Genomic DNA, 20,109 nt, shown 5'->3' with positions numbered 1-20,109 from the left:
TTGAGCAAACTTAATTAAACTTTACTGTCTGCTTTACAATCATAGGCATCTACAAATGTGGATATCAGAATCTGTAAGAAGTTCTGTTGGAGGTTGCTTTTACGGCAGGGGATGACCTGGCTGTGCACAGTGCCTTACGGGAGCGGGTCTGTACTCAACAGTCCACAGCAGCAGGCAGGGCAGTGAAGTTGTTCTTCTGGGTATGAAGGCCACTCTCAGTGACAGAGAGACACCAGTAATGACCAAGTGTGTAAGTACCTACTGATCAACAGCTAACAGCTCAGCTATGAAATAAATTGTTTTCACTTCTGTTCCCTGTGAAAAACTCATTGGAAGAAGCTCCTTGCCTTCCACAGCAGACCAGCTACCCTGCCAGTCTTGACAAGGATCCCAAGACTGGAACAGCTGCAGAGTCTGAATGGCCTGTTTGTCCCACAGGTGTATTTGTCACTGAAGGTCTATGCATCTGACATGCCTAACAAGGCCTGCCTTTATTTAAAACGATTAGGTTGCTGACTACTGTATATTTTTTTTAAAGGCCGAGCTTAATATTTGCATAATGTAGTATTAGTTTTCTAAAGTCCATCTGAGTTATCGTTTGCCTTCTGTGGCCTTTGCCTTGCTCATTACCCAGCAGTGAAGCAGTTCTTGCTGCTGTGCTGAGTGGAGAGCAGCTTATCAGTTATTCCCAGTTTTGATGGGGAATCTTATACAATGCAAATCAGTATCCCTAAAACAAGACCTAGTTCCAGGTTCCACAGAGATCAGCTACGAGGGGATAACTATGTACAGGCAATTCAAAGCATCTTATGTAGTTTCTGCAATTTTGTATTTATTTTTAGATGCTGGATGACTAAATCTGTGGGATGTGGCACATAAGGAGCCATAATGTAACTGCGCTAGAAGGCAGATTTTTAAATCTCATTTTCAGAAACAGCTAAGTGAGATTCGTACAGGTAATTCAAATGTCTAAAAGATTCAGGTAGGCACTGTGTAGGTTTTTTAAAAATACGTGTGTGTTACGAATATAGACACAGCATGCATGTAAAAGCTACGCTCTTTTAGGACTTTAAAGGAAACTTGTCTCATCATCCTCATGTAGATGTTATTTATGCTGCTGCCATTTGTTCTGTTCAGGGACAAGCACAAACCCATGCAACTAGAGTTTCGCTTTATGCTTAAGGGCAAGGAATCCGTTACCACGGAGCAAGCTCAAGTCTAACCATGTTTGGACGCTTGTCCTGCCCTTGTGGGACCCTACAGCAGCAGGATGCATCCACCATGCTGTGAGAGCCTTCTGGCTTTCTTGGTTCAGTAACCTGCCTGCCACAGGAGACCTATGGGGACTTCAAATGCTGAGACATAGATCATCAGTTCAACTGTTTCAGTCCTGTTATCCTCTCTCGTCTTTCTTGTCCCGCGGTATTTCACGGTTGGAAAAGTGGCTTTCCAAGTCATGTACGTGCCTAACTTACAGATAGTTTCCCATAGGCAGTAGACTACTTCTAGTTCAGCACTACAGTGGTTTCAGGAAAGGTGCCAAGAGAAACCTTAAATGTCTGAAAAAAAATCTAAGTTGTTCACATTTGAAAATGGAGCTTTGGTCCCCAAATCATTTATGTATTCCCATGAAATTTTACTAAAAATTTGTTGTTGCTGTTGTTCTGTTGGCTGGTTTACATCTCTTCTTGGCAAAAAAAAAAAGATAAGGTATTATCAATGCCTATAGATTAGACCATGTATTTATTATATAGTAGTGAGATAAATTATTGCCTGTCTGTACTTTTCCACAAATGAACATTCTATATGCTTAGTCCTTATAGAGTTGTTCTTAAAATAGTTATTGTTGCCTTTTTTTTTTGGTAGATATTTCACTTCAAGAGTGACAGAATTTCCTTTTGCTTTGCAGTCTTTTTGTATGTGTGTGTTAGGTAGTCCTATATTAAACTGTTGCAAAATGAGATATAGACTTCAGGATAGTATCAAATGTTATAATGGAAGACTAAAATGACTGCTTCTCCCATTAATAGCTTTCATTACAGTGGAAGCAAGATCAAACTTATCAAGAAACTAAAAATTATGTTCCTTATAGCAGAAATTTTCTTCTCTCATTAAAATACAAATCAAATTCCTTTTCTAACAGGCTTTTGCTAGGATCTGTTTAAATGCTAAATCAAGTCTTCAAAACAGCCTAGGACAATGGATCTCCAAATCCTGATTTCAAACATGGAACTTGGAGGTAGTCCCATGTTTTTAAACGTACAGCTGGGGAGTCTGTGTACAGAGGTAAGAACTAGAATTTGTTAAACAAATCTGAACTCCTAGCTATCGTGCATACAGTTCCATTAAATGGCATGTGGTACAAAAAGTCTCTGCAATGAATGCTTTCAGGTCTGCTTTCCTTAGGAATTATTGAAGAGAAAAGAATGCAATTGTTATTTTTGTTTCAGGCAATTTATTTTTGTCTGGACTTAGGTATTGCTTTTCTGAGATCTTTCTTTACTCTTGTCATTAATATCCCTCTAGCTGTAGAGTTCCATCTGTTAAAAGTTCTTAGGTTCAAGAATTTAAATCTCTGATAATACGTGTACTGTTGGACAGGAGAGGGGCCTACATAATTATTCTTCCCATTGTATTTCTGCTTTATATTATATTTCTGCTTTATATTCATCACAGGAAATAAAACAGCATAACAGAGAGGGCAGGGAGGTTAGGATCAGAAAGGAACATAGTGATCATTATCTGAGTTACTGGATAATACAAGCATTATTGTTACAGAAAAATTTAAATTCTGGTGTTGATACTACATTTCTGCTGGTATGATTCACTAACTAACTGGATTCTGGAGAGAGAGGACAGCACCAGCAACAAGATTGATGTGGCCTTAAAATAAAACCCTACAGCCAAATGGTTTCCAACAATCACCCTCGTGTCATGGCAAGCTTTGCTTTGCCTACACAAAACAGCTTTTAGGAACAGATGTGGCAATCCCAGGTCCTGAGGCTCTGAGTGCCTTGTGATGGCTGACGGACTCGGCCCACTCATGATGCTGGGCCCCTACAGACCACGGAGGACTTGGATTAAAGCTGAAATAAATATAAACAGTCTGAACTGCAACTCTGCCACTGGGCCAGCAAGAGTTTCCCTTAATTACAGTATCTAAACTATCAAGTCTATGTAAATACAACACTGCCTAATAGAATAATGAAAGCAGTCCTGTGGATTAGTTTTTGCTCTTGCAGTAAGGAAATAACATTTTTAGCTGGTTATTTAAATAGAAAGGTTGTACTAAGTCCAACGTAAAAAAAGAAACACTACACTTCCCCTCCAAGAACTTGCACATATTAAAGTTTACAGAATTCAAAGGCCTAAAGCCAATGCCATCTAATATTTCAAAATAATAAGAGAAAATCATTTGCAGGAAATACAGGTGATTTATACTGCGCCTCACAAAGGGGAGAAAAAAACCATCTTAAATGACCAATGGCATAACTTTTACTAACGAGTCACAATTGTGAACTGCTGTAGCAATAGAAAGCTCATCAAGAATGTGCAAGTGCAAATTGATAGCTGATTTACAAATAAAATATTGAAGTCATCAAGTAAATTGTCATAAAGAAATCATCTACTCTAATATGACAAAGCAGCAGGAAATAGCAACTACAGAAAAGCTGAGCCACGAAGACTTGTTAAATTTTCTGCCCCATTAACTCTCACTGAGCTCATCTTTGGGATGAAATCTTGACCCTGCTGAAGGACCGATTACACTAAAATAACTTAAATGTGGAAAGATGCAGAATATGCACATTACAAATCCCATGCCTGATCCAAAAGTCTGCCTATGCTTTGGATCAGACCTCTGCAGTGTACTTATTAACAGCTCAAGTCTTTGGTGTTTTGAAAGCCAAAAGAAAGTGTAACTTAACATGCAAGTTTTCCTTTCCAAGTCTGTTTCCAATACTGATGTCTCTAAGGTGGCGCATTGTTTCCTTTAAAAAACAAACAGCAGAAATCAATAACAGAAGTTTGCTGTAGAAATAAGGAGTAACTATAACAAGCTGGACTCTAACATTCCAAACACCAAACTTCTCTCTCCAGAAAAATCATTTTAAAAGGCAGAAAAATATCTACTACGTGCTACAAGTAGATGTTAATTTTAGCATTTATTCCCAAGAGTCTTGTGGAGATTTTTTTCCCCATCAGTGAGTTATATTGATTCTGGGGTTAGATTACAGAGTTTTGGGTTTTTATTTTTTGCTTTGGACAAGTGATTTTTTTCCCCTCAAAATCCCAGTGAAGACCAGACTACTACAGTGCTAGCATGAAGTAAATTCATTATGTTCACACTGGGGTAACGGTGAAAGAGTTTTCTATGGTACCAAACAAACTAAAAGTCAGACATGCAACCGAGGGTATAAACCACGCTTTTTCCCTTAAGCAGTGAAACCAAGCCAAGTAAATCTTCCCTTCAAATACAGGCATCTTCAGGTTAAAAAATAAATAAATAAATATTTGCACAGATTAGACCTCCCCAGGTAACCCCCTGGACTGACAGCGCACTGCCGCAGGTAGACCCAGAAGGGGCCACCCCCGTACCCTTGCACTGCCGCCAAACAGCTCGTGTTGTGCTGCTGGTGCGCAGTCTGGGCGCTGCGCTCCCAGGCTGTTCCAGGGCCCTGCACTTTTGCTATTAAGTGTTCCACTGCACTGACAAAGCTCGTATGATTTCTTCAGTAAATGCAAACAAAAAGGGCATTTAATCTCTCCTTGCAAGCAGCGTCTGATAGCTCTCCCACTCCACTGAGCAGCAGACTAGCTTTGGTTTTTCTTTTTCTACTAATGTACTTAAAAGACAACAAGAAAATATTTTTGTTAATGCATGGCCTCATATAAAATGAGGGCATAACCTCTTCTTCCAGCTGTCTTGTTAGAAGTAATTAACAAAGCTCCTCACTGTGTCTTTCTCCTTAAGCATAGTCTAGCTTTGATGCAATTCTCTCAGTGACTCACTGTGTGGGCTTTTGTAAATCTTGTTTTTGTGCACCTTCATTGACTCCATACATTGACTATAAAGGAGCTGAAGAGCATTTCTGAGAACTGTGAATTTCACCAAGTAGATTCAACACTTTCAGACGGGCATACAGAGTGCTGGAGTTAATATATATTAGCAAAGTATGTTTGAAGTAGTTATGTTTCTGTTAGCTGACACTATTCAATAGCACATTTGTTTTGTTCAGCTACAGAAAGTTGGTGGTTTCATAAAAGATGCATAGACCTATGCATCACTTAACAGCATAAAATAAAAGCCTTAGGAGAACAGATTTAACTCGGGATTTTAACCAAATGCAGCAGCACCTACATTTAGGCAAAATAATGCCAGGAAGCCTCTCGAATAATCAAGTAATAGTGGAAACAGGTATCTCCAAGATTCAGAACCATAAGCAACAAGAGCCTTGGGAGTTGATGGGCATGTCACTCATAACACCAGAAATCACAACCTCCATTTTTGACCTCATATATAGGAGCCAAAATTCATTAGATTGTTTTCCAAACTGATCAAGATTCCCATCAAGAAACCTAAATGTTCAGATTCATACCTGTAGAGTGGACTGTAGTCTCTGGTTTTCATTCTGCCACCGTTTAAATTTGTCAAGGGCTTCATCCACAGAAATTGCCCCCTTTTTCACTTGTTTCTGCAAATGGATAAGTTCTTCCTGTTCAGCAGGGATGTTGTGTTTCACAGTGCTATAAGCTACTGTCTCGCTGGGGCGTCTGTGTGCTGCTACAAAATGTAAAAAGATATATATTAGTAACTCATTTCATTCCTTTCTATTCTTTCTGATCTGATATCAATTAAAATCACACCATCTATAGGGTGGTTTTCCCTGCCCCTTTCTCTCTCTTTCTCCCTCTTTTTTTTTTTTTTTGGCAATGAGGGAAATACAATGAATCAATGAGGTATCTACCATTAGTCATTGGCAGCAGAGTAGCATCTTAAACATTTAATTCCTTACTATTGCCCTGATCCACAGATCCATTAACGTCAGGTCATACAAGAATTTCCTTCCAGTGCTAAAGCTATAGCCCAGACACTTTAAAGGAAATCATTGACATGTTAAGACACGACATTTCCACAATGCCCCCACTCCTTCTTCCCCAACTTCAACCATTACATTTCTCAAATGCTGGGGTTGAAATTTGGTCAGAAAGCATCATGAAATTTCACATGATTTTTTTTTTCTTCCCAAATATAATTACTGGATACACTGCAGTGACAAGAAGCTGTTCCAACCTAGTCCTCCTACAGATTATGATGCAGGTGCACAACTGAAGGGAAACGTCAGGAAGAGGTGCGTTATCAGACGCACAGCTCGGTCCAGGGAGGTGTAGCACCATGTCTATCTCCAGGACATCGCTACGAAATGGCTTCGACAGCACACATCTCTGTATGAAGATGTTGCAAAGGTAACATAAAGCACTTGTTTCAAACTGCACAGAGAGCGCAGCCAGGCTGCGTGTTTAAACCACAGTTATTAATTGGGTCAGTTTTTCTGCTGTGTTGTGCACCGATATCTTTAAGTGAAGAAGGACCAGGCAAAGAAAAATACATTAAGGAAATAAAAAAAACCAGCTACTGTGACTTCTACTCCCTCCTTTTGATCACATACCATACTAAGACAAATTAGGTGTGAGTCTCTATTTTTTTTCCATCTCTGCTAGTTGTTTCTATATGACAGAGGGATAACCCCAATGACGTGCATCTGATACGATAATTTGGAGATCAGACCAGTTTAAGTAAAATTGCATTTTTCTTACCAGCAAAATGATGGGAGTTACTGCGGGGTTCCTCAGACCCATAAAATTTATTCTGTTTTATGTACATATATATAATTTTAGCTGAGGTATGCTACCTATACTCTGTTACTAAAAATTATAGAAATGCAGTAAGACCTAGAAGGTCCTGCACTCTTTTCCTCAGTGGCTTAGTGTTCATGGTAAGTGATGTCAGTAGCATGGGAAACTCCAGTTCCCTTTTGCAGAACTTTATAGGCGATTGCATGCTGCTCTTCATGCTTTAATCCTCATAAGCTACTTGTTGAAAGAAGAGGTAAGAAAAATATTCACTCAGCGTTCATTCATTTTGTCTGTAACATTGTTAGTTATTTTAGGGAACCATTAAAGGAATTTGGTAGCAACGTTTTGATGTGCAACAACTAAATAACAACCAGGCTGCCACCAGTAATTCGTTCTACATAGATCTTGGGGCACCCAGGAGAGAACTTGTGCTCCACTCACTGCTGCTTTTCCATAGCTGGAATTAAGTGAGCGCAGCTGAGCCCTCCAGTCCTTCCTTTTCTTGCTTTTAATCACAATGGAGAAAGCAAACAGAACGGCATAAAGTAACTCTAGCTGTACAAATCTTTCCCAAAAGACTGTAACTTTTATTTTTCTTTATTTAATTTAATCTCTTCATGCTGCAGTAGCATTAAGGATATAAATCACGTGCAGGAAAATAGATGCTAAATCAGTCAAAATCAAGTCACAGCAATTCTCTACTAGTTCTACTGAAAAACATCAAGGTAGTTAAAGAGCTAAATTAAATTCTGTACCGTGCTTCCTGACATTGCAGTACATCTTGTTGTAGTCACTGGGCATCTGAGTGGCCTTTTGCTGAAACACTACAAAGTTAAGAACATAAGGAAGTTAACCGAAACTGTTAATAGAAGACATCACACATTCTGAAAGAAGGATGGAGGCTCATGAAAGCAGGCTGGAATAAATTTCTTATTCTAGCCTTGGGGTACTTCTCAACCCGCTCATCAGTCTAATGTTAATTACTTGAAAAATTGTTCTGTTGCACAGAATGGCAGGATTATTGATATTACAAGATACCATGACAAGAAGCTTTGAAGAAAATAAAATAAAATTATTGCATTAACATTACTTGTTTAGAAAAAACAAAACAAAACAACACGTAATCTTAGAGTTCTTCACATGGTATGGACACGTACTATAGTCTGTATCTTATTTAGGGGAAAAGCTAAGGCAGGAAAAACAATAGTACCAGGCAAGAATAATGACAATGCTTAAGTAAGAATACACACGTGTGTTTCTCTTGCTCATACAGGCACCAAGAACAGCAAGGCCTGCTTACCTGCTCCCTTACCCTCGCCCACCACTCCCCTGCTGTCAGGTGCCTTGAGTACAGACAGCTTGGATTTGCCCTGGAATCTGCTGCTGTCAAACTTTTGCTGGCAACGAAAATAAAACCCAGATGGCTGGAACTGCTTCATTTCTGACTTACCTACTGTCATATATGCCTTGCCCTCTTAAGTCTCAGTTTTGATTTTAGCTAAAAAAAAAACAAAACAACAAACTGATAATGTAGAGTAACTCCTTGCAGTGAAGTTACCTTACTGACAAACGTGCCAGTTCAGTGCAGCAAGTATTTGTTTTGGGACCAAGGCATGGTACAACAGAGCCGTGTGCACGGCACGCTCTGCACACACCCTGCCGTCCCGGCTGCTTGCTCACGCAGAGCACGGAAACCCAGCAGAGCTCAGTTTGTTCCTTGCCTGCCTGCTCAGGCTGCCACGTACGATTCTTCAGTGTCTTTCACGAAACTTGCGAAATGGCGGATTGAGGCCATTCAAACTCTGCGCTTGCTACACAGAGAGGTGGGAAGGAACAATTCCTGAGAGCGTTTTCTAAATGACAGAATGAAGTCTTCAGGCCAACCCTGAGTAGGGAGTATGGGAGGTGATGATGAATGACAACAGCTGGGGACTTCACGTTCCTGAAAATGTTATCAGATGGGTTAAATGGATAGCGTAAAAGAACGAGACAGGCAGCACAATCTGTCGATGTTATGGCCCTAGTTTCAGCCTAACACTGATAGATTTTAACATTTATAATACTCCTCTCTATAATTCCCAAAGAATCCTGCTAAATGTGGCCGCAGTGTTTTCTTCTACACTTGAAATAGTATCCTCTTGTAAGAGAGGAAATTAAAGTACACTGAGGTGATGCCAGCAGCCTCAATTTGTCTGCATAAGGAAGAGGAGGGATACACTCAACAATGTCCCTGATTGGGAAGTACTTTAATTGATAGGCTTTGAAAAATCTGCTGAGTTTTGCAGTGTCAGAGTAATCAGAAATGGAATTACTCTTCCAGTTGTTCAAAGTAAAATTGTTAAAGCCACTTTACGTGCTGAAATGATTTTAGCTGGCAGCAAGTACTCAGTGTGGGTGAAGTAAATGAAAACAAATTATTCCTGTTTCTGGAATGCCTGGCGTATGCACACGCTGCTGTACCACTGCCACAGGTTTAGGGAAGACTCTAGCAATTTACTCCTTCATTCCCACATTCTCTTCTGTCAGCTTTAAGCTGCTGGAATACAGTAAGTGGAATGAAAGAAATGGATAGTTTTGTACAGAGACACATTCTGTTCTTACGGAAGGTAAGAGTGACTATTCCTTCAGTAAAACAATATTAATATAGCAGTTTTTTAGGTGGCAGAATGCCATAGTCCTTCAAATGAACAAGTAGATATATATATTTATATTTTAGAGCCTCTGCTATAGAAAATCTGATTAAAAAATCACAGAACTGCTATTATGCTTTTTTTCTTTCTTTTTTTTAAAAAAAAACACTTAACAAGCACCTTCGATAATATTTGTAAGACTTGTTTTAAATTTTTCATCAGATTGTGACTGGACAAAATACCCGTACATGTTTATATGTCAAACCTAGAAGTTCAGTATCTCCCCCTTTAGTTGCTACAGGACACAGATGAAGTCCTTTGCATGCCCTAAATACATTTTGATGTCTTAGGTAGCAAGAACACTTTTTAGGAATGTAATGCAACCTCAGTTTCTCCAGGAAAGCACAATGAGTAAGGAACTACTGCACTATTTTCCAGTAGGATATGAAACCAGAAAACGGTGTTCATTTTTTTTAAATCTCAGTGAGACTGGTTACTGATGCTGATTCAGGCTGTACGCACATGCAGGTAAATAACACTGTGAGGCTTGAAATGCGATTAATAATTTTATGGTTATCCCCACAAATAGAAGGACTAGAAATATTTGAAATCTAAGCCTCTTGTGCATAATTCTATATCAAGAAGAACATTTTATAATGACACAACTGTACAAGAAACTATGATGACTGTAAAGCACCTAGAAAGAGAGAATGCAAATTTTTACAATAGCCGCAGGTAGACAAAAAGAACAGGAATTTGATTTTCAGAATTGATTGATTCTAACACAGAGCTGTAACGATAAGAATTTATAGATGCACAATGACATTAAAAAAAATGCTTGGTGATGGGCCAGTCAGAAGTACGATAATTAAAAACACAGGCAATCAAAAAAAGTTACATTATGAGAGCAGGCAACTCCTATCAGTAAGAGGCACAGATATGGTTTCTAATTTAGATTTTACTTTACCTGTCTGAACTATGAAGGATGTTTCCCAATTAGCAACGTTGCCTCTCAAACCCAAACAACAGTTCGGCACCTTACACAGGCGATTCAAGTAAAGCCACGCTGATGAACCGACCCCCTCTGGAAGAACACTGAGCTTATCATGCCATCAGCCTAATCCTACTTCCTCAACACTTTCAGCAGAACAAATGCAACAGAGAAGAGAGACAGCAAAACAACCAGTAACTATCACTAATTTGAATTCAGTTTGCTACGGGAAATTCAAGATGCAGCTATTCATCAGCCTCATTCAGCTGGTGTTCCAAACTGAATTATCTATTGCCATGACCGTTTTGTTTAGGAAACATTCAAAATTAAAATCCAGGGGGAACAAAATCTTCATAGAAACACAAGGCAAATTAATTAATACACTAGGGTTGCACTTATTAACAGATCTCAACTCAGTTGCAAATTACAGCGAGTTTGTAAAGCTTCCAGCTTTAGTAGGTTTTTGCTTCACTCATTTTAGAGTTGCCACGCAATTACCTGTCATGATCATGGGAAGAACGCAAAAAGGAGGGCACAGCTGCTAGCTGGGGTACATTGCTGGGAGAGACTCTATCTTTGCCCACTCCATTTTTTTAAACATCTTAACATTTAAACTGTGTGTGCAGAGTACCTAGACAAATAAAACTCACAGATTTGATATAGGTTAGATTGTAAATTGGATGTAGCACAGTGAGAGATGACAAATACATGGAGAATACCATGGAAGGAATATAATGGAATGATGCTTATTATTCATGAGATGACAAGTATGCAGATGTTGGTTCACATCCTTTTAGATCTCACTTTTGTTTTGTCTGTTTTGTTTGCTAACATGGAGCATCACTCAGCAAGAGTCCTAAAGATGCAACACTGAGATGATTAAGGAGCACTCCTAAAACGTACCCAAAATAGTTCACATATTTAAGATTAAAACGAAAAACTCTGGTGATTCATAGCATGAAATCAGCTAAGGCGATGGGACACTAAGTAGCATGGCCTTTTGTATTTTTCAGCACAGCTGAGCACCGAACAGAAGCACGGCAGCACGCCTTATGACCGGCCCAGTCAGGAACACGTGCCGTGGAGAAGGGCAGTGCCTTACCCGTGCCGGGCAGGGTAACGAAGGGGGCTCAGGTCCCAGGTGCTGTCCTGTCATGGGGGCACAGGCGTCCGAATGCACTTACACCATCAGGAGGTGAGGGGAAAAGACTTTTAACTGCAGTGGTGTGGGAAAACCAGGACATAAACTTGTACAGAAGCTCTGATCTGTTCTAAACACATCGGCTGACATTGTGACGACATCTGTAAGGGCACGCAGCAGTCACTGCACCAGAACACAGACTAAGCAACGTCAACAACACTCATGGAAATACCGCACTGCCAGGCTGCTCCATTAATTACAGGCCCAAGGCACGCCGCCTGAGTTTTGCAGTTGCAGCTCCAGATCTGCTCATCACAGCTCATACACAGGCTGTTTGCTGTCAGCCTCTACCTTCCACAGCCGCATAATTAGGAAGTCAAGACTGAGAAACCCAATTTCTCAGATCAAACGTAAAATGACTTTAAAAAGAATCACCATGTAATGACAATGTGAAAGTAACACAAAAAATAAACACATTCACCAGCAATTTTCTTCCCAATTCACAGTCAGATTCTGATTCTGCCGAACACGAGCCCAAAGCTGCTAGAATCACACCTTGGTCAGGGAGGGACCTCCAGAGACTATGCAGAGGCAGCTGTTCCCCTACACTGAGGCAAGACAACCAAAGTAACACTGGAACGCTGTTTACCAAAAGGGTAAAGAGTGAGTGAAAAGGCGGCAGTGGTCAGAACTTGGTGTCGGTGTCCTTGCTGTCCCATACACGGTGAAGAGAACGCTCCCATGCTCCCACTCTTGCTCTTCTCATCATTTTAACTTGGTGGACTATGGAAGGTGGAAGAAGTCTAGCAATATACTCAAGAACATTTGCTCCACTACGTAAAGCATGAATATATTTCTGCAGTCCCATTTTTCTTCAGCAGAGTCAAGCAAAAAGGAGAAGACTACCTGGCTTGACCAAAACCATGCTATTCAGAATGGGTTGCTTTTCAGTCAGGCTGCATCCTAGAAATATTTCCTCTCTGTGTGCTTTATTCAGTACATATTATAATCTACTGGAGTTAGGATACCAAAAAATCTGACTGAATCACCATGACAGATGAAGCCCATATAATAGTTCCTAAACAGATCTTTAAAGTCTAAGGTGTTCTAAGATAGCTGAACAGTGGTTCCTAGTATTTTTTTTTCCATGGAAAAACATCCTTAAGTTGGGGATACATAATGAAATTCATCTGCAGTGCAGTACTTTATCCTCACCATAGGAAAGTACTAGAAAAACCCTCTCTGGGACATAAAGGTTTTGCAGTTTGCATAGGCTCTGAGGCTTCACTTTGGGAACCCCTGCTTCAGAGCATTTAAACCATCTGCATAATAAGAACTTTAAATTCAGGATGTGATCGCTATAGTTCCCAGTAATCAGCCTGATAACTTTCCAAGACACTAGCAATTCTGCAATGGAGATTTTTTTTCCATTGCATTTGGGTTTATGTTGTTCCCATCTGCATACAAAATAGTCTGCCTCCTTAAAAATATCCATTGCCTGCTACTTCCTGTATGCCCAGTGATTTTGATGAGCAACGAAAACGGTATTCTCTTCTGGAACAGTAAATGGGAAACACTTTTTCCACGTCTTCTAACCCAGGTGTGAAGTCCCACAGACAGCTAACATGGTAAAACGTTTCCCGTGCACAGAGGGAAAATGCACTGCTGCAGGGATTTGTGACAGGTTTGTAAAGGACCAAAGGCTGTAGCACATGAAGTTTTATTTCTGCTGCTGTAGGGCAGGTGTCCACGTTGTGGAGAACCCCTCTGGTACTGGTGGTCTCTGACAAGAGGTAAAAGAACAAGCCAGGACAGTAACGTAACCCTCACACCATAGGGTACTCCTGGTAGGTGAGACTTCAGAAATGGTCCCCAGGTGTTACAGATGCTCACGCTTCTGTCCTGAGAACATACTGCGGACTTCGGTTTGCAGCACAGTCAATGTGGTATCAATAGGGAGTATTTAAACTTCACTGTAAACTGAAAGCACAACACCTTCATACATTTATTTAACAGCTGTTTTGGCAGAACACCACTGGAAAAAAAAAACCACTGAAATAACCTCCAAAGCAACACTAAGCACTTAAGGAATGGAAAGTGGGCATGCGAAGAGTGCGCACCATCTGGACAGCAAGCTATTTGGCACCAATGTGCAGCTCCATCGGTTGATGAGCCTTTTCTACATAAAACAAAATTCTTGCAGTGGTCTAAACAACAACTGTACCCACTGTTTGTTAAAGACGCAGTTTGTTGAGCAGTGTCCACTACAGCGATTTGCACATTCATTAAAATTTAAAACAGAATAAATGAAACCACCTCGAACTTATTAGAACACTTATGTTTTACATCTTTCAGCTCACTCAGAGCCTGATTCTTACAGAAATATGCTTTAACAGAACCTGTTTCTTACAGAAATATTCTTTGGTTTAGAATTTAAAAGGTATTTAGTCAATGCGCGGTGGGAAAGGATGCCTCTGGTTGAGTAACTTGAAGTTGCTCTGTGGAACAGGGTTTCTCCCTCCAATAAAGCCCCAGCGTAACTCCAGACAAGTCGTTTAACCCAGCAATCAGGCTCACGAGTCCCTGATACCAGGATGCTATTAGACACACTGAGGAATTTGAAGTTCTAACTACTCCTAGCAGCCACTGAAAACAACGGGATTTCTGCTCTGAGTGAGTAATGTGCTATATGATGGTGCTCGCCTGAAGCACGGCACCCCACAGGTACTTCATACTGGGCACCCAAGACCTCAGTGGACACAGAACAAATCAGAGGGCGTATCACAAGGGGGTCTGAAGCAACACACTGTACCTAGGGGAGGCAGGAATCACGTTTTAAGCAAAAATGGGACTGAACAACACTGAAGAGTTTTGCGTCTTATGCTCACCCACTTTACATACTAGATGAAACAAAGCAGCTGGGATAAATAGCAGCACACAGTTTTATAGTTAAGGATCGTATCGTAATGTTTGTGGCAGGAAGAAAGAAGTAAAACTGCAAAACTCCCTTAATTTCTAACTTTTTCATTGTTTGACTTTGTGTCCTCAGAAATGCTCTTTTTTAACATAATATATCAAAAGAAAACCTGAAACTATCATAAATTTATTTGAGGAATGGAAAACATCTACATGCACTAACCAAAGTGGTTTTATTTTACGCCCAATAAATTAAATGATAAAGCAATGGATGCGAACACATGCAGATTCTAAGGATGGGCTGGAATTAAATTTTCTGGTTCTTACAGATGAAACCATCTTTTCTTTTCTGATTATAAGAAATTTTAATACAATAAACCAGAAACTGGGATATTGCTAGACTGGGTGAATATTTTTTTAACCACTGTGGAGGACAAAAATTGCCAAGACAAGTAGCAAGAGAAATTTTTTGGCTGAATGTACACCACTCCTGTCTAAAATTTCACTACCTTGGGAATGCCTGCACGAAACAGGAGAGTGAGAAACCCCAGCCCTGGAACTAGCATGATGGCCGGGGAAGCAGAGGCCTGAGTGGTCAAAGTGAATCTTTCTTGAAGTGCTTCCACTTTTGTCATTTACTGTCTAAGTAAATGAACTTGAGACAGAGACTGATGTCACAGAACAAGAGGAAAGTCATTTGTCTACCCCCTACTCGCATACAAAAGCAAATCTTAAAACCTTGGGTTAGTATATAAGGTGTAAAAGAACCACGGCCCCATCAAAGCATAGTTTCTTCCTTAGTGAACAGCTAGGGCAGACAAAGCAGAAACACTCTAGTGCAATAACAGTCAGTAAAAGCAGTCTTCCAAATAATGCATCTTCACAGTAACAGCTTTCGAGTCACTGGCACATCTATGATGGAGGACCAAGATCTGAGGTGCTGCTCTAACAATCTCAGTAAAAGTAGCTATTTCAAGACTTTTGTAGTTGTACCAGGCCTCCTATATCCATCCCTTCTTGCCTTATTCTCTAACTACTGTAATGATTCATCCTTACGCTTCCTGAACATGCTGAAGAAACAGCAACTAAATGATGAAGACAATAGCCCGCATATTCTGGGCCTCACCTGGAGTTATACAGCCTGGAGCTAGCTAGGAAGAATAAATCACTGACTGAAAAAGGCATGGCAAAGGAGGTGCTTCTCTGTATGGTAGGATGATTTGGGTCGTATCAGTCCTGTTTTAATGCACGCACTGGATGGAGTAAGTAATCTTCTAGTGTAAGTAATCCGGTGTCCTTCTCAACTTGTTTTTCTACCATTTATTCTTATGCACATTCTTATACAATTGTGAGGTTCTTGTAGAGGAGAGTGGAAATGCAGACTGTATGCATTTTGGAGCTTACACCGAGAGATCCCTGCACCAAGCTCACAGGAATTCCTTCTGTTATTCTGAAATTTGGCTTCAATATGAATTGGTCTAAAAGACACCTGGAAGCTCTTCCAGCATTACATTTCCATGAATAAGCTCAAAAAGGTCCATCAATTTTCAGAGAAATGGTAAAAGGATATAGTCCCTCCCCAGATGGCAATTTCTAGCATCAGAGAAAGGAGATTAGAAAGAGGAGTCTCCACATAGGCATTTCTCCCTACTGCTCTCATCAGGAAAACAGAATATGGCTGAAACCTCTACTCTCAGAATTAAGAAAAAACAGTTTGATAAAGAAACTGAAAGAAAAAGCTACTCAAATAGCACATTCTGTATCATTCCATTGAAATAAATGCACTCACAGCTAGCCCAGTGATTCTTCATCTTCCATCAGATTGTCATATTTTTTGTAAAATTAAACCAAAAAAGTGATGTTATCGTAGATGCAAATTGAAAATTATTAGTCAGAGATGTTCTCAGCTCATTTGAAAAGTGAGAACAGGTAAACTGAATCAACAGGTTTGTTGGTTTGAAAGCAACTGAACAAAGATCTTAGTCTTTAAAAAAAACACAACAAAACTGTTCATCAAAAGGAACAAACACGTCCATATTCTATCAGCAAGTATTCTCAAAGAAGCAAGCACTGACCTTGTACTATGTAGGGAGTGTTCTCATTTCTGGCAGGCGAACATACAGGACGAGGGGCAGGGGCTGGAGGCCTGTTTGTGATAAACGACCTGCGTTCTTTCCTCTTCTCCTCCTCCTTCTCAGCCAGTATCAAATCGTACAGAGATTCATCCAATTTCGCAAAAGTGTATGGGTGCTCCTCCTTGTCATCTTCCTCATATGTATCTTGGTCTTCTCTGTAGCATGCTGTTAGGAGTCCATCACCATATTCTCTGTCACTTCTGTCCTCCACAAAATTCCTTTCTGAAAAAGCACGGAATTGTGTTCCGTAGGTGGGGTAAAGAAAGGAGATCAAGACTTAACTTTAGGCTTTAGATTTTTCTAATGTAAAGAGGAGACCTAATTTCAGTTCTAAACTTAGACATTCTGATTCTCATTGGTTTCTGATCATCTACGTCAGCAGAGAGGATATCCTAAAGGTATAATTTCAGCTTCAGGGCCTCCTCATGATTTCACATCAGATTATCAAAATTAGATGCTAATATATTGGCACAAAGTAAATACTCTTATTTAAAAGCAATGCTGCATACCCCGGTTGCTCCAACAAGAGTCATACGAACACATTCCTTAATGGTGAAGCCAAGCAAGTGGTACCTGTAGTCCTTGGCATTTTGGCAAATCAGGCTATTTGTTAGCTGTTGCAACAATGACTTAAGGAATTAAACTTATTTTAGAAAATGTTGGATTTTGTCTTTCCAACATCTTCAATGTCCCATTTGTCTTTGAGCATTTTACTACAATGTACTGTAGGGAAAAGTGGAAAAAAAATTAAAAGCCCCTTAAAGGATAAATGAAATTTATGACCTCTTATTATCTACGCTAAGACTATCCTAAACCCCACACCCAAATGACTTTGCTGGGTCTCTACTCCCCATGTTTCACCGTACATCTAATCAGAACTTGCTTTCCTTTAGCTTTTACATTTTACAGCTTTTCCTAATGTTGTAATGAACTGCATGTAAATGTGCATTCACTGAGCTAGGCTTTGGTCACTACTGGAGTTTTAAATGCTTTGGTTGCTATTTACAGTAAATTAAACAATTGTTGTATCTGTTTATGGGTTCAGAGGAGCTTTACAATCTTTATGATACATTTGTAAATGGGATGTGTCATTTATAAATGGGCTGTATTATTAATACATATTATCAATATGTATTCTGGCTCAGATATAATTTTAAAAAAAAAAAACAACAAGCGTGATTAATACAGCTGCCATATTTAATATGAAAAGTATTTTGTTTCCATGCCACTATAAAAGTTCCGTTTCTTTCTCTGTAGGATTTTCTTTCTTTTAACTCCCACAGGGGGCACTCTCATGCCACTGCCAAAAGAAAGACTTCAAGAAGAAGGGACTTGCCTTTTAGGTCTTCCATAGCAATAGCTAAACTAAGTGGCTAACTAAAAACACGTAGCAGTGACTCATTAGAGCTTTTTGAAAGCAAATACCATGCCAATTTAGGGAATTCTGATACCCCCATCCCCAGCCCCAAAATAAAGTGAAACGAAACCAAGCCTAGGACTTCAGGAAAATTCACGGCATGTCTTAAGTGACTGATTCACACAGATGCATTCCTAAATGCATTGGTCTTATCAGCACCACACAGCAGAGAAGTTTCCTCTTCTGGGATCCACGTACAGGTAACGGGCATTTGGCAGAGAGGGACACATTGCTACCTGACGGTGTAGCCATGAGAGCGGTCCCAATACAGGCATTTATATCAGACCTATGCTAACAAATCCCGTATGCCAAACCTGTCCCCTCATTTGTGTACATACATACATACCTACATTGAGTATGGCATAGCAAGCAAAGTGCATTTGCAATAGTGGTTTTATTCTGCCCCTCTTCCTTTTGGAATCTGTGACCTGCTGTACGTAGCCAGTTTTTTCTTTCACAGCAGAAAACAGGAAGAAAACCTATCTAAAGCAGGCTATAAGGCTGAACAGCTATTTCTGTGCACTTACATGAACATCAAAGTGCTTGGTGATGGTAATTTAGGCCTCTAATGGGTTATGCCACATTTGAAAAGAGAGTTAACAGTAATAAGCTGTGGAGCAAACTCACAGGCAATTTGTGCACACGCTTATCAGTAGTGTCCATGACAAAAGTTTTTTTTTCTACAAGATTTTTTAAAACTGGTATTTAAGCTTGAATTCTTTTGCATATTTACTTTTTGCCAATGAGAAAAAAAATATAATCACTCCTTTTGAAATAGATGCAAATGGTATTTTGGACTTCTCAACTACAACACTAAATTTTAGATTTTTACTCTGGAGCTGAAATATTTAAAAAAAAATAAAGAAAAGCATTTCCTTAAAGGTCACAATCTCTCTCTCTCTCTTTTCTATTTGTAACACAATGTAGTGTTTTATTTCTAACCACAACATTGGCTAAAACATAATAAAATACTGTTACTTCTCTCCACACAGTCACTTTTGTATTAATTCTACCTGTGAAATTATAAACTGCATTAAATCAAGATAGTATTTAATATTTTTAAATGTAAATATTTAAATCAACTTGAGAAAAATACAAGCTTAGTGCTTTGTTTTAGGCCTCTCTTGTAAAACAAGTATTTTATGTATTAGTTGGTAGCATTCTGAGATGGACAGAGTGAGAAAAACCTGAAACTGTAACCCAGCAGCCCACACCTCTGTATTAGCTGATACACCTGGTTGTGAAGACCTTCATGCAGGTCACAGGCACATGTTTGCTGTGCAGAATTAGGGCCATGCTGTCTAGCTACTACTATTAGAAGTGAGCATACATAATTTCTGCAGCAGCACCTAATCTGAGTTTACATGTGTGTTTGTATCTGGGGTTCTTTTCCTCCCAAGATCATACCTTGTGATAAATTGTGCAGCTCATCCTGCCTTACGGTGCCAGGCAGATTTCGAGGGGGAGGAGGAGGTGGCCTCTTGTAGAAAAATAAGTCTCTTCTGGTCTTTACTGAATCATCAGGTATACTGGCATATAAATTGTTAGGACTGTTGACAAGGGTGTAGGTATCTTCCCCTTCTCGATCTTCATCTTTAGTTTCCTCTCTGCTGTCTTCTACATCATCTTCCTCTTCCTCATCCACCTCAGCTATTTGTTGGCATCTTGATCCAATTCCATATTGATCTCCCAGGTTCAGCTTGGCATTTAATGCTAAAGAATGCATTATTCCATTTAAAATTTGCCATCTGGAAACATTTCCTGTTTCAAGGATCCCCACAGAAGCAATGCAGTGGCTAATAAAACTTTTATGAACTAATACAGTGGAGGAAGGCTGTCAAATACACACCGTCAGTGAACAGCTTTTAAAATATTTACCAGATCAGCAGTGGAAGTTTTTATTATGTCTTGCTACTCTGATATACAACATCCTCGTGCAGACGGTACGTTCAGCTTTTCTGGAGCTCTTGTCAGAATGCAATCACACACACTTACCATACCTCCGTAATTTGTGTTACTTGATT

At 39.7% G+C, this 20,109-nt stretch overlaps 1 protein-coding gene across 7 annotated transcripts in view; it reads right to left on the bottom strand.

Moving 5' to 3' along the window:
* BANK1 (B cell scaffold protein with ankyrin repeats 1) overlaps positions 1 to 20,109 on the bottom strand; it is a 141,468-nt gene that overhangs the window by 4,111 nt on the left and 117,248 nt on the right. For 4 of the 7 annotated variants that reach the window (XM_048066397.2, XM_048066398.2, XM_066996834.1 and 1 more), the window contains 5 exons: positions 19,493 to 19,798; positions 16,609 to 16,890; positions 7,611 to 7,679; positions 5,598 to 5,782; positions 3,477 to 3,989 (listed from right to left, as the gene is read on the bottom strand). In XM_048066397.2, coding sequence (XP_047922354.2) covers positions 3,882 to 3,989; positions 5,598 to 5,782; positions 7,611 to 7,679; positions 16,609 to 16,890; positions 19,493 to 19,798 — 950 coding nt within the window. In that variant the 3' untranslated portion in view covers positions 3,477 to 3,881. Of the gene's footprint in view, positions 1 to 3,476; positions 3,990 to 5,597; positions 5,783 to 7,610; positions 7,680 to 16,608; positions 16,891 to 19,492; positions 19,799 to 20,109 lie in introns of those variants that run through there. The other 3 variants (XM_066996832.1, XM_048066399.2, XM_066996835.1) reach the window with 2 other exon arrangements.

The sequence above is a fragment of the Anser cygnoides genome, chromosome 4, assembly GCF_040182565.1.
Source record: "Anser cygnoides isolate HZ-2024a breed goose chromosome 4, Taihu_goose_T2T_genome, whole genome shotgun sequence".
NCBI classification, from domain to species: Eukaryota; Metazoa; Chordata; class Aves; order Anseriformes; family Anatidae; genus Anser; species Anser cygnoides.
The sequence above is the reverse complement of the archived record's forward strand: the minus strand, read 5'-3'. Positions and strand labels throughout refer to the sequence as shown.